Here is a 26917-nt window from a genome sequence, read left to right on the forward strand (position 1 = left end):
TGACTTCTAAAGCCGTCAATGGCAGTGAATGTGTTAATAGATTAAAAAAATCAGCATCTGTGGTGAGCATGATTGATATGAGTTATTTTTATTTTTTGTCATGTTATTAGATGGATATTAATTCTGAACAACTCCAGATGATGTATGTGGTAGAGCTGTGTGCTGTACACTGTATTGTGTTTTTGCATAGTGTTGATTTTTTTTTCTCTAGTTGTGATGTGATAGTGGTGACATAAAAGGTGGAGTAAGTTGGTTACATCCACACTGAAGGCCCAGGTACCAAATGCACGAGCCGGTCAAATCCTCCAGAAGTCACTTTGAAGACAATTAATATGTAATTAGATTTCTCTGGTTACTGATAGGCACGGTGTCCAAATTATTTATTTTTTTAATCTTTGGGGTATCTGTTGTATTTTAGGAAAAACAAGTGCTTGGTTTGAGGAATGTAAAATAGCACATTGATTTTGAAATCAGTTGAGAAACAGTCATGCAAGGAAGTATGCAAAAAAAAGTGAAGGCTTGCTCCTGTTATTCGTCATATAACATAATGCAACATACAATGAGTAAAATTACAGACCTGTGTCAGTCTGGTTTCACGTCATTTATCACCTCTAGGGGGCAGAATATACTAATTGGTGGTTGCGTTCCCGTTGTCCTGCATTCATCACCTTGAGGCAGTGAGGGAGAAAAAAAAATTGCAAAAAGTGAGAGTTAAAAAGTCAGAGGATCCCTGGTTTGCAAGGTCATGTGGTGAACAAAGAGCTCAAGTGGGAGGTTGTGATTTGAGAAGGCCTTTTGCATCATCTTTGTTGGACCCACCAATGAGAGAGTCCACTCAAACTCACAACACTCGCTCACGTCTCTCTCTTCTTGTCACCCCTTGAGGTACACTTCTTCTTTGGATTATTGTTTATTTTGGATGTCGCACATGACTGTGAAGGACTGACAGAGGGATCTACAAAAAGAATCGTCTTGGCTCCATCTTTATTGACACTTTTTAAAAGGTGCACTTACCCTTCACCTTACCTGTGTGGGATTTTCACATGGAATAATGCCTTCATGCTGGAGTAGAAGATCCTGGCTTCCAGCTTTGTTTGCTGCCACCCTGGTACTTGTTCCTCTTGTTCATGCTGGATCCAGCCAGGACCGAAGGCTGGCAGGGTCGTCCTCGTGCTATGGAGGCTTTGACCTCTACTTTGTCTTGGACAAGTGAGTTGAACTCTGTTGTACAACAATGAGGAGAGAATAGTGACACTCAGTTTGGTTGCATTACATGAATTCATTCTTATAGTTTATATGACTGACAAATTCAAGCATAAAGTATGTAGAGCCGTTGAATTTGAGGCATATTAAGGAGACATTGATGTATTCAATGGCATTACAAATCTATAATACAGTCAGCAGAAATGTTTTACTTATCAGTGTGGCCCCTGTTGATGGGCTGATGTTGCTATGGTGTCGTAGGCTTTAAAGTGCATTTCAGCCTGGCGCACCAAATGTCCGCATATGTTAACCATTAACGCTCTAACACTTGTGTTTGTTCTCATCAACATAACAGAGGCCACGTGGGGGACATTTAATCTTAAGTTGATGGGCAATAAGTTTGTACATGTTGCTAAGTCACAGATCAGTTGATTCGGAACACCTGCACAATTTAATGAGATTCAATGCAATAGTATTAAGAATTGTCTCTTTAGAATGATAAGAGTACTCAACTGTGATTGACACTACAGTGAGAAACACCTATTAGGATGACGCAGTCTACAACTACAATAAAAAACACTGAGCGTTATTAACTTTATAAAGGCAGAACTTTGATTCAGCGCCTGTATTGTGTCTCATTACATTGTGCCGGTGTACCTAATTAACTGCCAAGTGACTGCATGTATTAGTAAGTGGACTTTATACTATCTGGTTCAAATCAAAATGTTTTTGGCAAATCTGTAATCCATTAGAAAGATTTAACTGCCAACGTTTCATTTGCCCACTCGTAATATATCTTAACAGGAAAACAAAGTTCCCTCATGGACTTCTGAGGCAAAAACATCAAGCTTGGTGAAAATGTAACTTCTCTGTATTCAAAGTTACAGTAGAAGTTCATTTCATACATTTTGATTTACTAATTACATTTCTTCCTGGCAAAACAAGTCAGCCAACAAGAAATATTGGTCACATTGATGTGTGAATGTGGAAGGTGGGACTTGAGTGCGTGCCCGTATGCGCGCCCTGCAGCTCCAGACACGCTGATGCATTGTCCAGTTGTCCGAGTAAATTTTTTATTTCCCGTTTGGGACTCATGCATGTGTCAAAGTCGATGCACATCTATGTGCATCATATTACTGCCTCCTTTTATTGTTTTTTTGCATTGTATTTTCTCCTGGATGCACTGAAGTTGCAGCAACTATGGCCTCCACCTGCCCCCACCCTCCTGCTCCAGTATTAGCCTCATCATCTCTCGGTGTCTACACAGCCTATTCTTCATTGGCTCCAGATGTTTTAATGTTTCAGCCTGTTGTCTTGGCCTTTTCGCGCTGGAACCTACTTTATGTCATGGTAACAATGGAAAAATAGGTGTTTGGTGAGAAGGAGGAGGGGAGAATCGGAGGTTATAAAAACAAAGTTTAAATGAGGACGTCAACTGTGATTCAGAGATACAAGCATGCACATTTGTTGTTTTTTTATTTGATAAAAGCTATTTCAATTCAGTGTCATTTGGCGGTCATATACACAGAAAGTAATGGATAGATATTAATTATCAGAATGATGAATGGCTTCTTTCCGCTCTGCGATGCTGTTGTGTGTGTTTTGTAACTGCGCAGGATATAGAGGACTTTATGGCAGTTGTTTTACGACCCAATAAAAACACTAAAAAATAAATACCAACAGCTCAACTTGGAAAGCAGCACTATGAGGGGATAAAGAGAGTAAAATTGATTAACAGCAACACTGAACTAGTTATGATCACAGCATGGAACTCTAATGATTGGTCATTTCTTAGATCGGAATAAGAGATTTAATTAATTGCGGGTGCATTATAAGGATGTTAACAGTAACTTGAGCAGAGCTATAACAGTGTAATCCCTCAGCGGAAGGCGGCTTAAAGTTTCAAACTTTTACTGATTTGCTTCTTTGGAAGCACTGCGGTTGTAATTTAAGCACTCAATTAAAAGGCAGCTCTCTTTTCTTTTAGATTCAATGTAGGAAACTAACAATGTGATTTTTCCCTTTGGTAGATCTGGGAGTGTAATGGACCACTGGACTGAAATCTACCATTTTGTTGAGCACTTAGCTCATAAATTTATAAGGTAAACTAATCTGTGTTTTGGCATGGAGAAGCTTCCAAGAAATGTTTACTGATCTAACGGTGTTCATTTCTACTTTGCTTTAGTCCACAATTAAGGATGTCATTTATCGTGTTCTCCACTGAAGGGAAGATTTTGATGAGCCTAACAGAGGACAGGTGGGTACCTATAACCTCCTGTATATTACCCCCCCCCCCCCCCCCCCCCCCCCCCCCCCCATGGAGCAGGTATTGATAAGGATCAAATAGAAAGTAACTCTTCTCAATTTTAGTCCAGATAGATACTCTGCTTTTTAATGTTGTTGTAAACAACCTGCACATGGCTTTCAGATGGATCTGATTTGTTCTCCTCAGGCGATACACTCAAATACTGTACTACTGTCCTACTTAAAGTCATCCATCTGTATCACTACATGCAGTTGGGGCGAGAGTAATGGAGTAACTTGTTTCACGTTATTCTCGTGATATTTTGACAACAATAAATATAACATAAATGTACAACTATTAGGCCATGCTCTAGCCAAATATGCATTTAAGTGAAGGGAAAACAGAAACATGCAAATATCACAGCTCTATATATCTGTACTCCCCCAACGGCAAAAGCATGAATGTATCTTGAAGAATAAATATTTTGCATTAGATGAGATGAGGTTATTTTGTGTACGCCACCTCAGAGAACGCATCCGAAAAGGTCTGGAGGAGCTGCAGGGGGTTCATCCAGGAGGAGACACCTTCATGCACGAGGGCATCCAGAGGGTGAGCTGCAGCATCTCCGTCTTCACTCTTCATCCCAAGTCAACTCAAACATGACGCAGTCAATTTAACAGAATTTGCCTCCCTGCAGGCTGAGGTTGTTTGACAGCTCACTGTCCGTGTGTTTGTTCCACAGGCCAGTGAGCAGATATACTATGGAAACACAGAAGGTTTGTATTACAAGATTTGACTCCCCTATGTAGAGTATTTTGTCATATCTGATCTTACTAGTAAGTGACCGTTATGTTAAATGCTTAAGAGGCAGAGGGTTTGTGGAGTTTTCAAGCCTTTTTTGGGAAGAGTCATAAAAAAAATCCTTTTACAAGACATTAAGTGAAACAGAGATAAACAAGATTAAACTAATTGTGTTAGTCTTTTTGGGGGAAAGAAATACAACAATAGCAAAGCTTTTTTTCTGCTGTACCTTACGGAGCCGGTAACAAGTCCAAACAAAGACCAAAGTATCGCTATAATCCAGTGACTGAAACAATCTATGTAATTGTGTGATGCTGTTTAAACCAATTAAAAGGTCAATTTGAATTATTTGGAAAGAAACATAATAAGACATTCCTTACAATTGATCCTGACAAAAAAAAAGAGTTTGTCTATGTTTACATCTCTTTGTTAATGTATTCAAAAATATTATATGATGACACTTTTTCCGCCGTAATTTGCCGAATATATGTTTTCCAATTTCTTGAAATACACACAGCTAAAGTCCCCTTGAATGAGAAGCTGAGTCTGCATCATCACACACTGAAGCACCAGCATTACTTGTCTGCATGCTCATAATGAGGCATTATTGCTGAACGGGAGGTCTGGCATGTTCATGTAGATCAGCATAGATCACATATTTATTCAAAAAGGATCTGATCACACGGTTTACATCTACAGGTTATCGCACTGCCAGTGTTATTATAGCTCTGACAGATGGAGAGCTGCATGAGGATCTCTTCTACTATGCCGAGAGAGAGGTCAGAGAGACAAATACGCTTCCAGACTAATTGCAAGCAGGTGAAACGTGTCTTTTTGCACCACTAACCTCATTAAATGGCGCCACATCACCGCTTTGATCATCCTGCTGTGTACTGCTAACGAAGAGCTTCGTAAGAGCTCGGTGCAGGTGAGGTGTGTTGGATTTTGTTGTGTGTGTTCAGACACACGTGGCCAGCCAGAGCAATAATTCTACTTCATGAAAGCAATGATTTATTCTTCAACATGGTCTTGGTTGTTGCATGTCTTGTAAACGTTTAGCTGTATGACAAATAGAAGGCTATATTTTGTAAAATGTTGTAAGACGTTACAATGTAACTGAATCCAGGTTGCTGTGTGGAATGTTGTCTTATTCGTGTTTTGAATCTATGCCCGCCTGACAGGCCAACCGCTCCCGGAGCCTGGGGGCCACCGTTTACTGCGTGGGGGTGAAGGACTTCAATGAGACTCAGGTGGCTCGTTACATCCACTTTTAGTCTATATTCGCAAACATGAAAAATATTTGACATTTATTTGTGATAGAATGAAGCTACTTTTACACCGAATGCAGTTTCACCAAACCTATCAACTCTCTCATACTGTGTAGTGTAATGAAAACGTTTTTTTTTTTTTTTTTTTTTTGCAAAACCAAAAGTTCCAGGGTTAAGCTGCCAACTACTCTTCTTGACAATCGCAATAACCACTTGTTATGTAAAAATGTTAAACTCACATAATTTTCAACATTCTTTTAATGGGACATTTTTATATGAAAAATGGTAGAGCAAACAGCATTGCGGTAGGCTTCATAATGTACCAGAAAAAAGAACAGGCTGTCTTGCTGCCTGCCTCTTGCCTCTGCCTCTTCCAAGGGCAATGTTAGTAAATGTGTCATACATATCCAAACTTCTCAAATTAAATACAACCAGAGTAATACATTCTTTTTTTTTTCTTCTGATTACGTCACACTTTTGCCAGGCCAGAGAATTTGTGCCCGATTAAAAAGAATTAGCACTGCCAGCCACACCCATCAGGTTGTTTAAATGACAACAAACAGGGTTAGCGCACCTGGACAGACAGCGGCCAGGAAAAAACCAGCCAGACACACACTGAGAAAATTAGCCCAAAACATTACTAAGGATTATGATAAAGGTTTATCTATATACTGTACATCATTTTCTCAATTGAATGCTGATTTGTGTTAAATATGAAATGCATAGTGGAAGGACAGCAAAACAGTGCTGTATATCCGTTATGCATGTTGTCACTTGTTTAGTTAACAAAGGTGGGCCGAGTTTCAAAATTTAGACATCTGGACAATGACTTAAGAAGTAGATTTGTGCTAAAGAATTAAATGTGGCGCTTGTGTTTTTCATTGCTCACCTTTAGCTGGCGAAGATTGCTGACAGCAAGGACCACGTATTCCCTGTCAATGATGGTTTTGAGGCTTTGCAAGGGGTCATTGATTCTGTAAGTATGTCACTCTTGTCCACACAAACAACACTTGTGTGAAAATAAGTGACGTTATAGCATTGCCCACCTTGAAATATAATCCATGCATCCTATGACCTCGCAGTTAGACGCACCAGAATGCATGCCGGACTTAAAGGACATGAAACTCTGCCAGGGACAGAATTTCAGAAAAAAAACAAAGTTGCTGTGACTATGACTTTTCTGTTTCTGATCAGTGAGGACCATGTTTGGCCGATCAGGATCAAATATCTTACTGGATCTCTTGTGACTTCACTGTTGTCAGGAAATAAAACACAGTCTGTCGTGACAACACTTATGCCTTTTGATACGTTAGGCTTTTCATCTGCAGCGCATTATCATCTACTTTGAATTTCAAGGAGCAAACATGTTCTCGTAGACGCCAGGGACAGTTAAAAACAGTTAAAGTAGCAGCATCATGTCAAGAAACACAACAACGCCACAAGCGTATTGCTGAAATTTGCCCTGGGATGGGAAGCAAGCGATATTAGCATAAGAAAACACTGACACTGTAAAAATATTGAGAAGAATGCCAAGTTATTCCCGTTATAAGGCTTCCATATTGATGCTCCATCGCCCTCATTTCCTCAGATCCTGAAAAAGTCTTGCATTGAGATTCTGGCAGCTGAGCCCTCCAGTATCTGCGCAGGAGGTGAGGAAGCAAGGTTCACCTTGATGCTGAGCATTACAAACTTGGCACTGAAGAATTTTGGGTCATCACCAATTGTTGAGGTGATATTTTCTGTTTCTTTTCCCCTCCATCAGAGTCTTTCCAGGTTGTAGTGAGAGGAAATGGATTCCTCCACGCTCGCAATGTTGATAAGGTCCTGTGCAGCTTCCGCATTAACGACACACTTACTAAAAGTGAGTGAAACATATTTAATCATCCAAATGAACAACGTGTTTATTATTCTGGCTTTAGTTTTCACTGTATTTATATGAGGGTAATAGCAATACCTCTCAGTAGTGAAGATGCATTTAATTGGGTTAATGCAAATATATTGTTAGATACTACCAACACTTCTCTGGCAGTGTCAATTAAAACTAAGCATTAACATCTTTGTAAAGGGAGAATTTTTCGCTCTTGTGTTGGCTCCCATTATAATATCTAGGTGAAGTTTAAATTAAAAGGCTAGGGCACAGATGGAATTGTGTATGATCAAAGAACGCTGCCGAGTTTACTGCTTCTGCTATTTTATTTTAAAGGTTTTTGTGTTGTTACAGGCCAGTAAAGAAGATGTCAACCAATGCCACACATGAAACATAGTGTGTAAAACTAACAAACAGGTTCCCCACAGTCTTTGCTGGTGGACTAATGAAACAGTTGTGAAAACCTGTGCTCTGCAGGAGGTGCTGGTCTAATTACAAAGAAACATCAAACACTTCTGCTGAATCAGCCAATCTGGTGAATGGCTGTCGTATAGCTATAGATGACGCCGTGTAGACGTGTTGGTTAGACATTGGTTGCGCGATGTATAAATATTGCCCACACACACACATTTTATATATTGTGTGTGCGTGTATATATATATATATATATATATATATATATATATATATATATATATATATATATATATAGTCATTATAGAATTGCTACAACCGCATCGAATGCTGCTTTAGACTTTTGTGCAGCACTATAGTTCTAATTAACTGTTTAATCAAAGCTGAACTGGCCTCATGAAAGGTGAATTGGGAGTAAAGGGTGGAAACTGACTATCCCTCCAAAAGGGAGTTAGGTGGAATTCTGCAGACTTGGGGGAATTAAATCCTGTGTGCTCTTCCCTGGATTTGCTGAAGTTGTTCTTGAGAAGTCTCTCAGTCCAATTTATCTCTCTTTAATGGAAGAAAAAACACAGTGGATGTAGGGATGAACTTTGAGCGAGATCATATATGATCATGCTCAGTTCCTGTTGAGGCTAAGCTGTTTCTGGCCACGTTATTCGCTTATCCCTCCATCCTGCATGAAGTTTCGAGAGTGGATCAGCCATGACCCATGTGACTCTCGTGTTGATTTCCTAAGTTCTGGGGTATGCTCTCCCCCTGCCAGGATAAACACAGCGGCCTGGTCATTGTGCTTGTTGGAGCTGCTTTCCTAAAAGCCAGCTGGAAACGGACAAGACCTAGATTTGCCTCAAAAACAAAAGCTGTCAGTTTTGTTGACGTGTTTCTACGAGAGGCTTTATTCCCCTATATTGAAAACACTTGTTTTGATTTTGAGGGAACGCTCTTCTCAGAAATTTGTGAACTGACTTCTTGTGTAAGACACTTCTTTCCATGAACAAGTTCCTGGAGTCCCATCTCCTATTGCACAACATTCATTTGATGTGATGTCTTGTCTTTTTGTTAAGAAATTGTGAACAACAAACCAATTTCAGATAAACGGTAAAACACTGAGTTATTTTTAGGCTTGAGCAATCTTTATATGTATCAGTGGATGTGAGAAATGTACTGTTTTCCTGACCCTTCTCCATCTTTGTTTTTAGTGGTGAAACCTTTGATAGTGGAGGATACATATCTTCTCTGCCAGGCACCTGTGCTTCAGGATGAGGGAATGTAAGTTCACCACCGTACTCCCTTTTGTTTTTCCACCGTACCACCAACCTGACCGTTGAATCAATTTTTTTATTTTCCAGGGCAGCAAATCTTTATGTCAGTATGAACGAAGGTCTCAGTTTCATCTCCAGTTCGGTCACCATTACAACTGTGAGCTGTGTGAGTACAACATGACGCAAAAATTAGTCTACTAACATGGTAGACAGATACACTGTAAATCTAAAAACACACAAGCACAACAACAACAAAAAAAACCTCATGAAAATGGTTTATATTATATCATAGTAATGGTGATCTGCACTGCATCTTCACATTGCAGATGTACCTCACGCGTCTGAAATTTAACATCCCTAATTGTGCCACTTTGGCTGAACCTTGCCAACAAAGCAACGGTGTGTATGGTTGCGCTAGTCTTACTGCTTCAAATGCGAGTCCGCTTACTTTATGTAACACCCCTTATTGAGGCTTAACCATCACTTACATTTTTTTTTTTTTTTCAAAAAAGCAACGGACGACATTCAACTTCAGATGTGCCACAGTATCAACAACAATGACCCAGTAGAGTCCATCTAAACAATGCAATACACTCCCAGGCTTTTTGACTGCTCTCTTCTTTTGATCTACACCAGTGCATCATAAGTAATCCATAGAGAAGCCATATGTATTATCGCCCTGCACACATTCAAAACATTTACTATTATTGTAGCTCCAGTCGACGTTACAGTTGGACAACAAGCAATTGCGTGCTCCATCTCGCCTCAGCACCTCTGATGGGTGAACCGATGCTTGCCCTGAACATACCAAAACTCCCGACGCACATTGAGAGAACCTGTCATTGGGTGTAGCTTCATCTAGCTCGATTTGACCCGCAGTGAGGCGCATCTGGACCTCCTCAATCAACCATGTGCGTGGTTGTCTAGGTTGACTTCAGGTCTAGAACACAGAAAACATTGCCGCCACCAAAGAAGCTTGGCTATAGCAGAATTCTACTAACAATGCTATTCAGTGGTTTACAGTGTTTATTTCCTCCACTCACGACTAAGAAATTACATGGCGGTCCTTTAAATTACAGCCAAATTAACTTGATTCAATGAAGGAGCAAGAACTAAAAGGGCTCCAGTCTTTGGACAGTATATATTTCTCCATAGTGTGACGCTCTGTGTTTATATCTCACAGTCTGATGGGACCATTTTGGCCATCACTCTGCTCATCCTCATGCTGCTCCTCATCTTGGCTCTCCTGTGGTGGTTCTGGCCCCTCTGCTGCACTGTGGTGAGTCCACCCCCTCATATAGATTATTAGTCAATCCCTTTTATCCTGACGATGATGACAAACTGCTGCTGAGAGGCGGTCACAGAGCTTCTCGTTTGCAGTTTTCGTGTGTGGCCAACACCAGCCTCAGGCGTCTTGTTAATCTAAACGACATTCCCACAGTGAAAAGTTTAGGTTTGATGTGTCACTGAGGGCGCATGACCCGTTTGGACTCATATTGCAGAATGATGCCCAACAGACAGAAGAGGTCAATGTCTGTTTAAGTAATTGGGGCTCATCTTGTTTGATCTAAAATTCAAGTCGAATTTACTACCACAGTGCATGTACGAATACACTCACTGATCACAACATTAAGTACAACTGCACCTCTAATGAGAGCCAAAATAAGTAGTGCTGTATCAAAATAATAATGACCCGGCTCTCATTGATATTGGTATCCATTTAACAATATAATAATTCATGAGGCGGCACGGCGGACGACTGGTTAGAGCGTCAGCCTCACAGTTCTGAGGACACGGGTTCAATCCCTGGCCCCGCCTGTGTGGAGTTTGCATGTTCTCCCCGTGCCTGCGCGGGTTTTCTCCGGGCACTCCGGTTTCCTCCCACATCCCAAAAACATGCATTAATCGGAGACTCTAAATTGCCCGTAGGTGTGAATGTGAGTGCGGATGGTTGTTTGTTTCTATGTGCCCTGCGATTGGCTGGCAAACTGTTCAGGGTGTACCCCGCCTCCTGCCCGATGACAGCTGGGATAGGCTCCAGCACGCCCGCGACCCTAGTGAGGAGAAGCGGCTCAGAAAATGGATGGATGGATAATTCATGATGTTGTTGAACTGTACATATACAGTATATGCCTCTGATAATGTCAATCAAAATTCAGCACTATCATCTAGAACATCTGTCAAACTGGTGGCTCGGGGGCCAGATTCGGCCCAGCACATCATTTTATGTGGTCCGCCAAAGCAAATTATGTGGGTCGACAATGTTTTTGCTAAAAGACTAAAATTGCAAATTGTCTTCCCTTTCAATAACGTTGAGGTATTAAGAATGATTTCTTACACAGGCCCCCTTTTAATGTATATTGCATACTAGTTGAACAATTTTTTAGTGGCTTATGATTTCAAAACTAGTTATCCAAAAATGTGTTGTTTATATGTAATAATATAAGACGACGATACATTTATATGGGTTCACAGTCAAAACGGCCCTCGGAGGGAAACCATAACTATGATGTGGCCCATGACAAAAATGAGTTTGACAACCCTGAAGAAGACTGTGCATGTGTTGTGTTTTATTGGGTGTGTTCCATCATCAACCAGAAATGTTTTTAACAAATATTAAATGAACATTTGTATTTGTATACAAGATGTGTCTTAAGAGAAAACAGTGGCTGCGGGTCTTCGACTGTTGCGTTTTCACTCGTGCTGGAAACTCCACTCAAGTTATGACTTTAGTCTTGTAGGTTACAACCTTTTTTCTCAGAAGAGCGTGACGTTTTCTCATAATATTGCAACTTTATTATTGTGAAATCACAACATTTAATTCCGTTATTGTACTATTTTAAAAAATATATATTGTTGGGATTAGATTGATGAAAAAATATGATAGTATAGTTATAAATCACCAGAAGTGAAGTGATTTGTGAAACAGTCAGCTGCTCTGGACAGTTTAATATGCATGGAACACCACAACTGTGCCAGTATCAGAATATTGCAACAAATGATCTCGTCGCAGTTAAATTCAGTCTTTCTCCCTTGGAAAGAAAACAAACAAAACAGTCTAATAGTACCACTGGTGGAAACAACCAGACCAATATGTCCACTTTTACAACATGGCTGCCTTTATGCGCTCTCTGTTCTTGTCTGTTTCATGGTATTTGAAGTCCACTCGTCTGTTTCGGAAAACGATGCCGGGTTACCATGGAGAGTCATTCCTGCTCCAAGATTTGGTAGAAGGATGGAGGAAAATCACAAATAAGAAAAATCAGGCTCACGCAAATTTGCCGAATGCATTTCATTTGCTGTCTTTATTTGGTTTATAATCAACGTGACAGCTCATCTGTAGATGGCAAAAATGACACAAAAACACACACGAGAGGCGCGTGCAGCCTGTGCCAGGCAGACTAAACTGTACGTGCAAGCAATGTGCCATCACATATGCTGGTGACTGTTCAGCCTTGCTGCAAACTCAAAACGATGTACATCTGAAAATCTGAGAAAATTATGAATGTATTGCACTGAGAGGATATTGCTACAAAGATCATAAATAAATAAATAAAAAGATAGTATCGTATTTTTGAAGCTCATTTTTGCTAACAAATATGGAAGGCAGATTTCTAGGTCAGTGTATTGCTCATCGAAGAGGACAAAGCCTTTCCTCAGCCATGGGCGGAGACAATAAAGTTTTAAACATGCTTTTATGACTTTATCTGATGTGGCATGGTCTTCTCTCTCCGTGTGTTTATTCTTTCTCAGATCATCCACGAGCCGCCGCCACCTACTGCGGAGGAGAGCTCGGTAGGTGTTTAGTTTATTCTGACATCTTAAACCTTAATGACCAAACGTTCTCTTTCTCTCCCTCCCTGGAATGAAAGTCTTCAACAATCTCTTAAATGCGTCATGAGTTAACGCCCTCCAACATTAACAATGAAATTCAGACTTTTGCTATTTTCCAACCCATCCCAGTTTGACAGCTGATTTGAATTTATAGTCTCAAGTAAACCTCTCAGCATTCTGTTCGGAAGTACAGTATATCCTGATGAATAAACCACTAACATCCCATTGCATTTGTTTACACTCATAATACTATATTCATTCACCAAACAGACAGACTGGCATGGGACTTTGTCTACTTGACAAGAGGATAGATTATTAGTCAGACAGGCAATATATTACAAGGATGAAACGTCATAAGATTTTCCTTTCGGGCTTCTGGGTTCTTTCCTTGGATCTGTCAACTGACCACAGTCAGACAGAGAAAAAAAGAGAATGGGTGTCAGAGTGGGGAAGGCACACAGCAGGATATCGACTTAAAAAACGATGCCTGGTTCGCGGTTACTACAGTGAGAGGGCATTTGCACAGGTTGCAAACTTGCAACATTAGGTACACCTGCACAATTGAACAGCAGTTCTACACTGCAGCAAACTGTAACCACAGAAACAGAGCTATTTTACGAAGAATAAGTGAGCTACACGAAGCCAATGAAATTGCCTCTCATCAAATTGCTTCCTGTCACAATCCTACAGGACGATGAGGACGATGATATGCCAAAGAAGAAATGGCCCACAGTAGACGCTTCCTACTATGGAGGGCGGGGAGTTGGGGGAATCAAGAGGATGGAGGTGAGAATACCCTGACAAATGACTGCACTTTAGGCCTTAATCCCACAGACCTGAATGAAATACACATCAAAGTGGTCTTTGTTAAGGTTCGCTGGGGTGAGAAAGGCTCCACTGAAGAAGGAGCAAAGCTGGAGAAGGCCAAAAATGCCAAAGTGAAGATGCCTGAGCAGGAGTTTGTGCAGTCCCCCACGCGTGTTCTCAACAATGGCATGCAAAAACCTTTAGGGCCCCACAAGTGGTACTCTCCTATCCAGGTACCGGAATGAGTGTTGTGATACTGCTGAGAGAAACTTCATCCACACTCATATTCATTTCTTGTAGATTTCAGGGAAATAAATGTAGTACATTTCTACATACACACAAAAATGTGCAACCTAATCTGATGAGATTTGAATATGAACATGATAAATTGCTACAAAATAAAAGCCCAATCAGGTTTAGAGCGAGATAAAACTACATTTGGTATTACTAGTCCTGAATACATAATTTCCAAATTACAATTTAGTAGAGATACAGTGGAGCCTCATGAACTGTTCACATTTAGAATCTATTTTTCACATTAGAAATAATCGACATTAAATTAGGATTTCTTTCCTGAAAATGGTACGACTTCAGGCGTATTCAAATTTATTTTTAAGTGTCACATATTTTAAAGAATATGATGTTTTTTAAAAATAATGTTTTAGGACATTTTTAATAAGGCCCTCAAAAGCAACTGCTTGCATGTTGGTTTGTCTACAACACACAGCCGGCACAAACGACCAATGTTAGTCACCTGCAGGTCATGTATGTACAAACCTTACCAAGATCTGTTTGTGAAAATGATATTAGATGTATAGTTTTCTTTATTCAACCAGAAAAGGCAATTGAGAGCAGTTTCTCATTTACAGATATATATTCAGGTAATACTGTCGTTTCCATGTAGCTATGCCATCATTGGGATAAAGCAGCGACAATTGCTTCCCAGCCAGCAGGAGATTGTTTGTTGAAACCAGGCTCCTGTTGGACTGACCTCCAGGGAATGGGCCTGCGTGACTCGCATTTTTGTGAGGGAAAAAAACAGCTGTGTGTTGCCTCCCTTTATCCTCAGCGTATTTGCTTTGTTTAAAACTACGAAGAAGAAGACGCACAATGTCAATTAGTAGAATATATATATCATATAAGAAGCAAATAAACTGTTATTGCACCACAACATCTGTGTCATGAAGATTGTTTTCTTCTTGTTTGTTTCTGTAGAACAAGCTGGATGCATTGTGGGCCTTTTTAAGAAAAGGCTACAACCGGGTGTCTGTTATGAGACCTCACCCAGGTGACAAGGTAAGAATACCACAAAACGTTTTATTACGTTAAAGACACCTTTATTCTCCAAAAATAGGCTTGTATTCTCAAAATGTTTTGTTATAAGGCAGCAATGTCATATTTATCTGATGATACTGTACGTCGCGATCATCAGAGCTTTTAACTGACCCAAAACTGAAGTAGGGAGGCGTAATGGGTTTATTGCTTGTTTAATTGGGGCACCTGTCCTCATATGTAGCTATGCACCTTTTTCAATGATGCAACATGATAATTCAATCTCAATAATTACAAATGATTTTGCGGACCGCTGGGGGACTGGTAACCGCAGTTTGAGAACCACTGCTGTAGCGGGCCTCATGGGTGAACTGGTGGTAAATTGCGAGTTAACCTTCATTGAAGTCTGGCTGCAATGCCAATTCACGCGGGGAAAAGATGTCTGCTGAAGTCATCATCGGGGGGAAAAAGCCAAATGCTATTTCTCAGTGGCCAGCTGTGCAGCCACGGCGATAACAGCTAGTGCACTTGACTGTTGGCATCGACCATGCAGTCTTGAGTGGGATTGGCACAAATGAACAAAATTACAACATGAATGGCATTCAACATCCGTTACGGTTAAACTGTTAAGAAAGAAAAGGGAAATAAATGTAGTTTGTATTAGTGCCATACTAGTGTTCGTCTACTATACTGATTGTTGTATTCTTCTCACTCTCCAAGACTGCATATTTACTGCCAACAGTAAAGTGCAATGTTAACCCCCCCAAGCCCCCTGCCCAACTGTTCATTGAGAAATAACATTTGGCTTTGTCCTGTGATGACTTCAGCAGAAATCTTTTTACTGCATCAATTCGCACTGTGGTCAGACTTCAGAAAAGCTCACAAACTTTCAGAAAATCACTTCACTTATTTTTTGATTTGCACCAACATTTTGGCACATTGGCCATCTCCTCACAGAGTTTCGTGGAAATCGGTTGTGTAGTTTTCGGCTAATCCATAACTAATTGCAATCATATACTTACACTTGATAAGGTATAAAGTAATCATTGTATTGAGAACAATAACATATTTGAGATCCAACTGTTGTTGTACAGCAGTGTCACAGTCAATCATCTTTATAATCCAGACTGCTATATAAAGGCCTTTGCATTCACATATATTATATATTATATATTCACTATACCAGCTACTTGATTGTTTTCACAAAAGTGTGTCAGGTGGCACACAGCTGTGTTTACACTCAAGTCGGACTGGGAGTATGGAACATTGTGAGTCATTGCTTCATCTCAAGTGTTTCTCATTTAACCCGCAAGGACAACAGAGGGAATGGCAGGTCCAGCTCTTAGGGGTAAAAATGTTTTTTTTCTTGTTCAGTGTAGAGAGAGCCAAGTATCCAAGTATGATTGTAACAGAGTATGTGAAACAACTGACTCAAGTGAAAATACATGAAGATACAAGGCCAAAGCTTTTCACAAAAACATAAATATCACAGAAAAAAAGAAAAAACTGTGAAAACAACATCCCTGAACTATTCACATTCATGTCTGCAGACATCATTGAGCAAACAAAATGTTCTACGACGTATCCTAGAAGGGGCCGAGTTATGCAACCGGTGCCAAGATTCCACTTATATTCATTAAATCATTCGGTTAGTCTGTGATGATTCGAAGATCCATTCGTAACATTATGCCCAAGGCAGCGGTGCAGCTCACTGAAGGACTGGCTGGCCACCAAATTGGCCAACCCCCTCATAATTAACACTTTGTACAGACGGCTTCAAACGTAATTGCACAGCTGCTACACATAAGGAACATGCATGTTCAGTAGGCTTGCGCACACACACACACACGCACTCATATTATTACTTCTTACATTTAGGCATTCATTCCTCAATTCTGCCGACTGAGTGAGGTCAGCAAGGGAAAAAAAAAGAAAAAAAAAAACAGGTGTTGAACATTAACCTGTAGTCACATTAGTTGGCAAGTTATTCCCAGCAAAGTTACACTTACACTTCAATTGTGTTTCTGTCGGGTTTTTTTCTTTTCTTTTTCCAACAGGTCTAAAATAAACAATTCAAAAAAACACCATTCCTTGAATTTGGAACCCTATGAGGTCGTCTAAGGATTTGCAGTAAACCGTCACTATTTGCAGTGACGCTTAAAATGTTAAAAATATCTTGTCATCTCACTTTCATCTTGCCTTTACACACTGTTGAAGGAAGGCCATGTCACATGAAAACGTTACAAAGAGCCAAGGAAGAAGTGAAACACACAAGCACAGTAAACTGAAAACTGGTGAGGTCCGTTTGTAATGTCGTTATTGCTGAAAATCGGCCATTTATGGTCGAAAAAATAGCGTAAAAGCAACAACAAAAAAAGCCAAAGAACAACACAAAACATAACAAAAAATTATCTTTTGATGCTTAGTAAACTGAGGTCTCACGAGATATGCTCACGTCTCATCTGACATCACATATGACGGTGTTTCAAGCTTCAAGTTCTGTGAATGACTTTTGAGTCATTTTTCCTGAAAATGTCGGGAATACCGACTTGTCCAACCTCATGGACTTTTGGGCTTTATAAAACCAGCAGCAAACATCCTGAGCTTAAGTAAGTCTTCCTCATTGTAAACTTTCTTCAGGGCACTGGAAAAAGCTGCTCTGGTTGCAATTAGGGATCCTCCCTTTTATAACTTCCCCTAAATGAATGCCATAGTGGGACTAACAAGATCCATCAGTGGCAAACTCACTGTCGGGTTCCTGTAACATCCCGTCTGCTACAGGGCCTGTAAAGATCTACTGCATTTTAATAGGTTCTACCAGTAGATAAAAGTCTTGCTTCAACACAGCACACTGGGTTGAAAAACAATAAAAGACATCTTAAAAGATAACATTGGCAGTTGGCTGTAATGCCCGAGTTTTTCCATAATATGATAACGGCACCAAGTGAAAATCAATGCTGGGTGCAGTTGTGTGTGAACTAGGGTTAGTCGAATGTTTATTGTGTTTAAACTAGATTAGAGAACAAATTGCGTGTCCATTTGTTTTCCACTTTGCTCATCACAACTTTTTGTTTGTTTACTCAACTTGGAAACAGATTTGATGTTGTTGTAATGCGTGAAAACAAAAAGAGCATCCTGAGCACCTCCACCAAGCCTTAAACATTCACATTGAATAGCATCGGAACACATTAAAAGTTAGAATATCGGATGCGATCTACCTAAAACATTGACCCCTGCATACACACTCCATTTGAATTGAGATATGTTATTCACCTTCTGTGCGTGTCATCCGAATTTAATGCAAACATCATTGGAAGAATTTCTACCCATCACACGAATCCAGGTTGAAAAATCAAGAAATGTTGGCAGGAAATTCTACACAATCAATTTGACAAATAAACCGACGTGTTGTAATTGAAAGCAGGTGTCTGATTCTAGTCAACACAATGTTAAAAGCAGCACACGCAAGTCAGACGTTGTTTTGAAGAGGAAAACCTCAACTAAACACCCAAATAACACTCACTCAACCCTAAGCAACAAAATAAGAAATGTTGAAACTTTATAAAGATATAAACCAAAAGCAGACTCATTATGCTAGCTTCACAAATGCTAAAAAGGTTCAGATTCCACAAAGACAACACTTAACAGTATGTTTAAAACATACAACACAAAAAAACAACTACTTTTGACATCTTTTAATAAACTATTGATCATATTACAGAAATTCCTTAGCCAACGCGGAAAATGAGACTCAACTCTGATTGGTCAAATGAGATGTCAATATTTGAAACTGAACAGTGACTCTATCTTTTACTTTGTTGACATTAAACATAGCAGTAAAAGATACAAAGTTTGTACACATTAAAATATAAAGGTTGATGAAATTGTTAAATAAAACGCTAATTCAGGGTTGAGCTGTTTGGTCTTTCCTGCACAATGTTTTCTTGTCAGCATTTAGTAGCAGCTTAAGGTACTAAAAGAGAAGAACTTTATCATGTTTGAATTGGACTACAGTACTGTATTTTCCAGCAATATGAGAATCATTGAGCCTGCTCCAAGATGAGCTCTGTACACGTGCACACGTTCTTGTGGAGATGCACTCCAAAACAATGACAGGTCCAGCCTTTACAATCTTCTCAAACATGACTAATTTGCAATGAAAACAGCTGGCAAAAGCACTCAAACTCTGCAATTAAGCTGAGTACAGATACTTCTGGAAAAGTACTGATTCAACTCCTTTTTATGTAAAAAAAAAAAAAAAAAAAGGTTATATAGTTATACTAGTTAGATGGCACAGATTAAAATATGTCCTTTTTCGACTAAATTCTTGTCAGAAGCAGTTCTTTTCTCCTTTTGTATGCCTATTGGATAGACACCAAAGTTCTTTGAGTTCATTGCACTGTAAGTCTGTTTAATATCTGCTCCACTTTGTCATTTCAGGGCAGATGCATGAACTTTATTCGTATGAAGTCGGCGGCCCCTCACTACCCCAACTACAACCCCTCGCCCATCTACACCCCTCCCAGCAGGAGTCCACCTGCACCACAGGGCACCCTCCCGCCGACCCCCGGCGTCGCACCATCGTCCCCCCTGTTCTTGGCTACCCTGCCCCTCCTGCCTTCGACGCCCTCCGACTCGTCCCCCTCCCCTCCGTCCACCCCGCCCTATTACACCCCGCCTCCCAAACGGGCTCTCCATCCCACCGCCTTGCACATACCCGCCGCGCCCGAGCTGCCGCCCACCCTCCCGCCGCCCCTGTCGCCCTCCGACGCGCTGCCCCCCCTACCTCAAGGCCCCGCCCCGGGACGAGCCCCGCCACCAGCCCGCCCCCCGCCACGCCCCGGCCTGTAGCTGAGAAATTGCGAGTCCCAGCAAGATTTTTAAGCGCATGACCACGTTTGATTGTGTCCGTAGGAGAGCAAAGCCCAGCAGGCTGCGGCCTTCCTGCCTTGTGCAGAGGACAACGAGGAGCTGCTTTCCGCTATTTGTCTACACTGACTTTTGTACACATTTAGCCCAACGAATGCTTGAATCACTGACATTGGATCGAATGAGAGCATTAAGTGTCCACTTTCGAAGAGAGAGAAGATAGACTCAAGCATGGGAGCCTGTACAGACAAACTGCATCAAGTTACACACGCAGAATTCAGAATTTGACAAGCCTTTCATTTTTGATAATCATTGAAACATGAGCAACTTCATACATCCGTTTTTTAGACCTCTTGTCCTTATTAGGGTCTCAGGGCAGTTGCTGCTTATCCCTGCAGACATTAGGCGAGGGGTGAGGTACACCCGGGACTGGTCGCAGTACAAACAACCATTTATAATCAAATTCACACCTCTAGATAATTTGGAGTCAGCCAAGTTATTGCAAGTCATTAGATTTGCACATTTCTTTTTTCCTTGACACACCACATCGATAAGAGGTTCTCAAACTTTTTGGATCCAGGAGTGAACGCCAATTAACTATAACTACCATGTGCACCCCTACATGCCATGCGAATTACTCTATTTATTTTTGGAACATTTCAAACTTAATATTCTTTACCCATTTAATAGAAAGGAACTAAACCAAACGAAAGTGAATTAAATGCAATTTTTACTGCTTCTACTAACAACAGGGCTACGAAGAGAGTCAGTCAGTATTGTCAACTTAAGCCATTTAGTCGCTTTATTTAGTGACTTTTCTGTACACTCAAGCAACTATTTTTCTAGATCAAGACTAGCTACTTTCATTCCCGCTAAGAAACAGACAACATGAGTGGAATAGATTTCAGATTGTTTTCCATATAACAAGAAAGGAGCCAGGTGGAAAGCAATCACAAGATGAGATATAGTGCCCATTTCTTCATTGCAAAAACAGGGATTTATTTACAAGTTGGGAACTTTTGACTCGAGATATTGCAGAGGCCTCACCTGTACAACGTGAGAAAAGAGCATGAGAGAGGTAGAAATGCTACGCACGTACAGGGATGTCATTTTATGTGACATATTTATTGACGTGCAGGTCGTCATATATACTGTAGGTATGCACTTTTTGGAAATTATACAACAATTTATTGAAAACCATTTTGCAGACCCCAGTTTGAGAACCACTTACATATACGATTCCTACTTGCCTTTCATTTGCTAAAGTGTAGACTACACTGAGTTTTTCAGCATCCTCATCATCTTCCTCACTGTGCTGAAGCAGCATGATGCGAGTCACAGCTGGCCCACTTTCGTGCACGTCACAGTAAGCAGCCGGGACTTGGACACGACATCTGACACATTTATGACCGCTGAAGTTCAACTCTGCAATTGCAGATGCTCCCTCCTTCAAGAGGTGGAGAAAGACAGGCCGCAGTCAGAGGCAAGCGTTGAACACCGCATCCTTTATATGCCGTATTTCCTCAAACTGTGGCCTGTGCTTGAATAGAAGTCACAATTTTGAGTCTTCAATTAACCTAAGATGCATGTTTTTGGAATGTGGGAGGAAGTCAGAATACTGAGAGAAAACCCACCAGAGCAGGGGAAGAACATGCCAAGTCCACACAGAAAAGCCGGAGCCAAGATTTGAGACCAGAACTTTAGACTGCGAGGCAGATATGTTAACATGGCTTGGAAAGTCCTTCAAAACATAACTTCCAACTGCACTGCACTATTGTGAGCATTACGAAAAAAAGGAACAGCAATAGAAATGGATAATCCCACATTCATTGTGACACAGCCAATCAGTGTGTCTCGCTCCACTTACAGTATGTGTGCATTTGTATAAATAAAGGCTCTCTCTTTTATTTAAGTTTTTTTACATTCAGTAAAAAAATGTCCCGCCACCATTTGTGGAGATATGGTACTTAATTCATTACTGTGTGTTTCGATGTGTTTGTATTTAAACCAGTTATGAGTTAATTATAGCCATCATTTATTGTTTCTTTTTGTAAAAGGTGCTCACAATGAAGCTTGCAAAGCATGCATGTACAACGCTCAGTGTAAAGATTTTTTTTAATTTTTTATTTTATTATGATGTTGAGATTAATTTTGCCAGAATGTTCCAGCAGGTTGCCAATTTGAATGTCATATAAAAATGAAAAATTCTATGATACAGTGTGTTTCCTTCAAAAAACAAAGTAAACCTTTTAATACATAAAATTAAACTTTGCATTTCTGGATTTCTGTTATAATTTCATAGCCGTCACGGCTCACTTTTGCCCTATCCTCTATGTTGTTACTTTCATATGGTTTCCATTCTCCTGAGCTATTTATGGCTCTGACAAAACCCAGTATTGATTATTGGGATAGCTGTATTCAAACACAGTGACACTGTGACTCGGATCATCGGGTTCACACAGTGACGCTTTGCAGGGCAGCCCATTTAGACTGTAAATTCACAAGTATGGCTAACCAGCTCCAGATGTTCGTATGCTGCATTATGCACACATGTGCGGAGCCATCACGGAAAATAGCAGAGCCCGACTAATCCTCTGGAAATATGGACGAGCCTTAGGAAAGGCTAAATGGTGCTAATGGCTCCTGGCCAGGTTTGGCGGGCGAGTGGAATGACGAGTTTAGGCCACGTCTCACATGAAGAAAGTGACTTCGATTGAGCCTTTGTGGGGAATCACACAAACCGGTTTAAAGAAACACAGCATGCATGTCTTAGTAGTGGAAAGTCACTAAGTACAAATACTTCATTGCTAGGAGTTTGCCATTTTAAAACAAAAAAATCACTCAGTATTTCCTGACAGATAGCTAAAACTATGGCGGAATATCTACCTCCAGTTAACAACAAATGTTAAACAGAAGGAATTGGACAGACCCACGCCCTACTGCTTCCGGACGGAGAAAGTATGTGACTTAAGTGTGGCGGTAATATGTTTCCCACTAACCCTTCTTCTTTTCCTTTCGGCTTGTCCCGTTAGTGGTCGCCAACAGCGTGTCATCCTTTTTTCCTCCCTACCTGGAGGAAAGGAGTTATTTTGTAACCATTGGACGTATTCAATCTCATCGAATGGCAATGACCTATGGTCCCTCAAGTGTCAGTCCTTGGACCTCTCCTGTTCAACCTGTATATGCTACCCTTGGGTCAAATTCTTCAGAACTTTAATTTTCACTATCATAGCTTTGCAGATGACACACAGTTGTATCTAGCAGTGTCTCCAGATGACTACAGTTCAATAGAGGTGTTGTGTCACTGTCTAAAGCAGATAACTATCTGGATGAGCCATAATTTAATTTTTTTTAAATTTTCAATTAAACCACAACAAAACTGAGATTATTGTTTTTGGCAATAAAGAAAAGAGGATTGCTGTTAGTAAAGTCCTGGAGTCACTCTCTTTAAAAACCAAATACAGAGTCCAAAACCTTGGTGTTCTGATAGATTCCGACCTGATTTATATCATATCAAATCAATTACTAAAACTGCCTTCTACAGTCTGAAGAACATATCCAGAGTGAAGGCTTGCGTGTGTCAAGCAGACCAGGAGAAGCTCATCCATGCTTTTATCTCAAGTAGACTTGACTATTGTAATGGTCTTCTGACTGGACTCCCTAAAAAGAGCATTAAACAGCTGCGGCTCAGGTTCTGACCAAAACAAAAAGGTCAGAGCATATTACTCCAATTCTAAAGTCTTTACACTGGCTTCCAGTCAGCATTAGAATAGATTTCAAAGTTCTGCTACTGATCTATAAATCACTAAACGGTTTAGGTCCTGAATACATGAATGAAATGCTAATGGAAAATAAACCCAGTAGGGCTCTGAGATCGACAGACTCAGGTCAAATACTGGAGCACAGGGTCCAAAGCAAACATGGTGAAGCAGCATTTAGCTATTATGCTGCACACAAATGGAATAAGTGGCCAACAGAAGTGACGTCAGCCCCAAGTGTGCATGTTTTTAAGTCCAGATTAAAAACTCTTCGTTTCCCATGCTTTCTAGAGCATTTCCACTTTTAAAAGATATTTCTTGCATTGTACGCTGTTATAATTGTATTTGTATTTTTTTCTCTTTGTTTTAAATGTTTATAAGTTGTTTTTTTCTTTGTTTTTAAATGCTTTCAATCATGTAAAGCACATTGAGTTACCTTGTGTATGAAATGCGCTATATAAATAAATTTGCTTTGCTTTGCTATCGTAACTACCAACGTAGCAGCTGTGGCTAACGTCGGCTTGTTTACAGCGCTAATGCTAGCTTAGTATTGCTAATGCTGCTATTTTGTTAAAGCTGGACAGTGTTCTCTGTCACTATTAAAATCCAATTCATTGACTAATCGAAAAAATAATTGAAAGATTAATCGATTAATGAAATAAATTAGCAGCCCGTCACTGATGGTGTAGTGGTACACTCGCCTGACTTTGGTGCAGGCAGCGTGGGTTCAGTTCCCACTCAGTGACGGTGTGAATGTGAGTGCGAATGGTTGCCCGTGTCTCTATGTGCCCTGCGACTGACTGGTGACCAGTTCAGGGTGTAGTCCGCCTTTCGCCCGAAGTCAGCTGGGATAGGTTCCAGCGTCCCGTGACCCTAACCAGGATAAGCGGTGTTGAAAATGGATGGATGGATGGATGGATATTTGCAGCCCTATAGGCTACATTAAAATCTTAGGAGCGGTTTTAAAAGTGGAACCTCCCCCTTCAAGTCCATTTCAAAGTCTGTACTTTTTTCTTTTTTTTTTAATAAGTTGAATTAGTACGTCTATTTATGCTAAGTAGCCTACAAAGTCAAAGTACTTTCACCATCTCTGCTTACTGTAAGCAAAACGAACATGTTCGCAGTCTGTGTAGCTCCAATGTAAAAAATGGTGGCGGTGGTGGTGCAATGTGTGTCTTAGGTGTTGAAGTGGATTGAAATGTGACGCTTGGGACGACTACGACACATCATTGTTATTTGACATCTTTCACTGACCTCATCAGCGACTTCTCTTGCGCCGTCTGGCAACATCTGCAGCCCTCATGAGTATTCCCTGCTTTAAACGAGATCCTAACGTAATGTATATGGTCGTCTTCTATAGTGGGCAATATTCCAACCAATGTTACCCAATATTTTGGATATAAAATAGATTATTTTTTTTCCCAAAAGATATACTTTGTTTAGCGCTCACTGGTGTCTTGGCAGTATCACAACATGCATGAGCTCATTGGGCATGAAATCATCATTTGGCTCCATTTGTACATTTAGCACCGAGATAACTGACTTGAGAAGCTATGGCCTTTCGTCCATGTTCATCCACTAGTTCACAAGTTGTTACGATCCACAAAATAGCCAACAAATTATAATAATGATAACAAACAACAGGCAGCACAGTTGCATGCGGTTAGCACAAGGGTGGGCAATTTTTTTTTCTGAAGGGTAACATTTGATTTTTTTTTTTTAAAACAGATGGGTCAGGTAATTGGTAGATAAGGTAAAAAAAAATAAATAAAATAAAATAAAAATAAAAAAAATTATATATATATATATATATATATATATATATAGTTAAAATGTGTATGTCTAATAAAATTGTTTATTCAGATAATGAATGATTCAGTCCATAGAATACTCTCCTAGTCTTTGGAATCATTCAGAGGTTTTTTGGGTAAAAGTCAGACAAGCCTGTTCTTTTAGGTTAGCAGTGGTTTTCGCCTTGGATCTCTGCCGTGGAGCCATTTTTCCCAAGTCTCTTCCTTATTGTTGAGTCATGAACACTGACCTCAACTGAGGCAAGGGAGGCCTGCACGTCTTTAGATGTTGCCCTGTCTTGCTTTGTAACCTCCTGGATGAGTCGTCACTGTGCTCTTAGGGTAATTTTTGTAGGCCGGCCACTCCTGGGAAGGTTCACTGTTCTGTTTTCTTCATTTGTGTTTAATGGTTCTCACCGTGGTACGCTGGAGCCCAAATGCTTTAGAAACGCCTTTGTAACCCTTTCCAGACTGATAGATTTTGGCTAACTTCATATTGTCAAACAGGTTCTATTTAAGTGACTTCTTAATCGAACACGTCTAGAGGTAATCAGGATTGGGTGTGGTCAGTGAAGATGAACCACAAAATGTGATCAGCCATAGTTCATTCACAATTTAGCAAGAGGGAAATTACTGTACTTTATCATCATCATCATCACTATCATCATATTTATGATTATTATTAGTAAGGACAATAGCTTCCTTAGTGGAGATAATACAATTGGTGTAAGCTGCACAATATATATTTAAAGTAGGGCTGTCACTATCCAATCTTTTTAGAATTGATTTTTTTTTTTTTTTACTATCATGTATTCTATTCTGATTTATGAGGGATTGCCTTCTATTCTTAGACTGCATATGTTGGTACTGACTGTAAGGTATAAATTCAGTGTGCAGAATTTGAGAAAAATGCAAAATGCTAAACGGTTAGCGATCGCGATTAGCATTAGCGCGCTAGCGATTACAATTTCAGGTCAAATAAAAACGCTACATAGCATTCAGCTCACTCATACATCATATTATATGTACATAACACATCTAACAGTGTCTTAAAAATCACTTACAGACGCTCCTGTGTCGTTTTTGGCAAAGTTTATCAGTGGCCCAAGACTGCGTCCGTCTGCAACAAATGTCCGTGTGAAACATAGGATGCGGTGGCGTAAACACTCCTTTTTGCTTTGTCTTGGCGGAGTTTGAGGCAGAAATTTTGCGACGACCTACTTTTGAAGTCGACTTAGCCGAATTATTCAATCAACATTTTGATTTCGTGAAATACCACTCACAAAAAGTAGATTTTTTTTCTTCAGCTCCTTAAAAGAACAGCAAATTGTGTAAAAAGTAATTGAAAGAGTTGTGCGTTCAAATGTTTTAGAGGTCATCGTGCATTTTTTGTTCATCCTGAAATTTCATTCTGAAATCCAATATCACTCAATTTTAGTAAGTAGTGCATATGAAATTCCCACTGTTCATTTACACAACACTGCCATTATGGTTCAAATTATTGTATAGAACATACAGACATAC

General features: G+C 40.1%; 1 protein-coding gene across 2 annotated transcripts; it reads left to right on the forward strand.

The window, feature by feature from the left end:
* Window positions 1–676: 676 nt before the first annotated feature.
* Window positions 677–22127, forward strand: antxr1a (ANTXR cell adhesion molecule 1a). Of its 2 annotated transcripts, XM_061768484.1 has the most exons (18): window positions 677–1209; window positions 3234–3305; window positions 3389–3460; window positions 3976–4057; window positions 4191–4224; window positions 4949–5028; window positions 5431–5499; window positions 6413–6493; window positions 7106–7166; window positions 7280–7378; window positions 9001–9070; window positions 9151–9229; window positions 10247–10342; window positions 12817–12858; window positions 13588–13683; window positions 13770–13937; window positions 14920–15000; window positions 19417–22127. In XM_061768484.1, the coding sequence occupies exons 1-18, from the start codon at window positions 1052–1054 to the stop codon at window positions 19825–19827; spliced, it is 1851 nt and encodes a 616-aa protein (XP_061624468.1). In that variant the 5' UTR covers window positions 677–1051; the 3' UTR covers window positions 19828–22127. The 2 variants fall into 2 exon arrangements, with proteins under 2 accessions (XP_061624468.1, XP_061624469.1); XM_061768485.1 differs by lacking the exons at window positions 10247–10342; window positions 12817–12858; window positions 13588–13683; ... (1 more) ...; window positions 14920–15000; window positions 19417–22127 and adding an exon at window positions 9576–9836.
* Window positions 22128–26917: the final 4790 nt, after the last annotated feature.

Source organism: Phyllopteryx taeniolatus, chromosome 3 (genome assembly GCF_024500385.1).
Source record: "Phyllopteryx taeniolatus isolate TA_2022b chromosome 3, UOR_Ptae_1.2, whole genome shotgun sequence".
NCBI lineage: Eukaryota > Metazoa > Chordata > Actinopteri > Syngnathiformes > Syngnathidae > Phyllopteryx > Phyllopteryx taeniolatus.

What these genes read in the sequence shown, in the direction of transcription:
- antxr1a (XM_061768484.1), top strand. Translation starts at nt 1,052, where the DNA reads ATGCCTTCATGCTGGAGTAGAAGATCCTGGCTTCCAGCTTTGTTTGCT. An exon ending in CTACTGCGGAGGAGAGCTCG is followed by an intron (nt 12,859 to 13,587) that starts GTAGGTGTTTAG and finishes ACAATCCTACAG; the next exon opens with GACGATGAGGACGATGATAT. An exon ending in GGGGAATCAAGAGGATGGAG is followed by an intron (nt 13,684 to 13,769) that starts GTGAGAATACCC and finishes GTCTTTGTTAAG; the next exon opens with GTTCGCTGGGGTGAGAAAGG.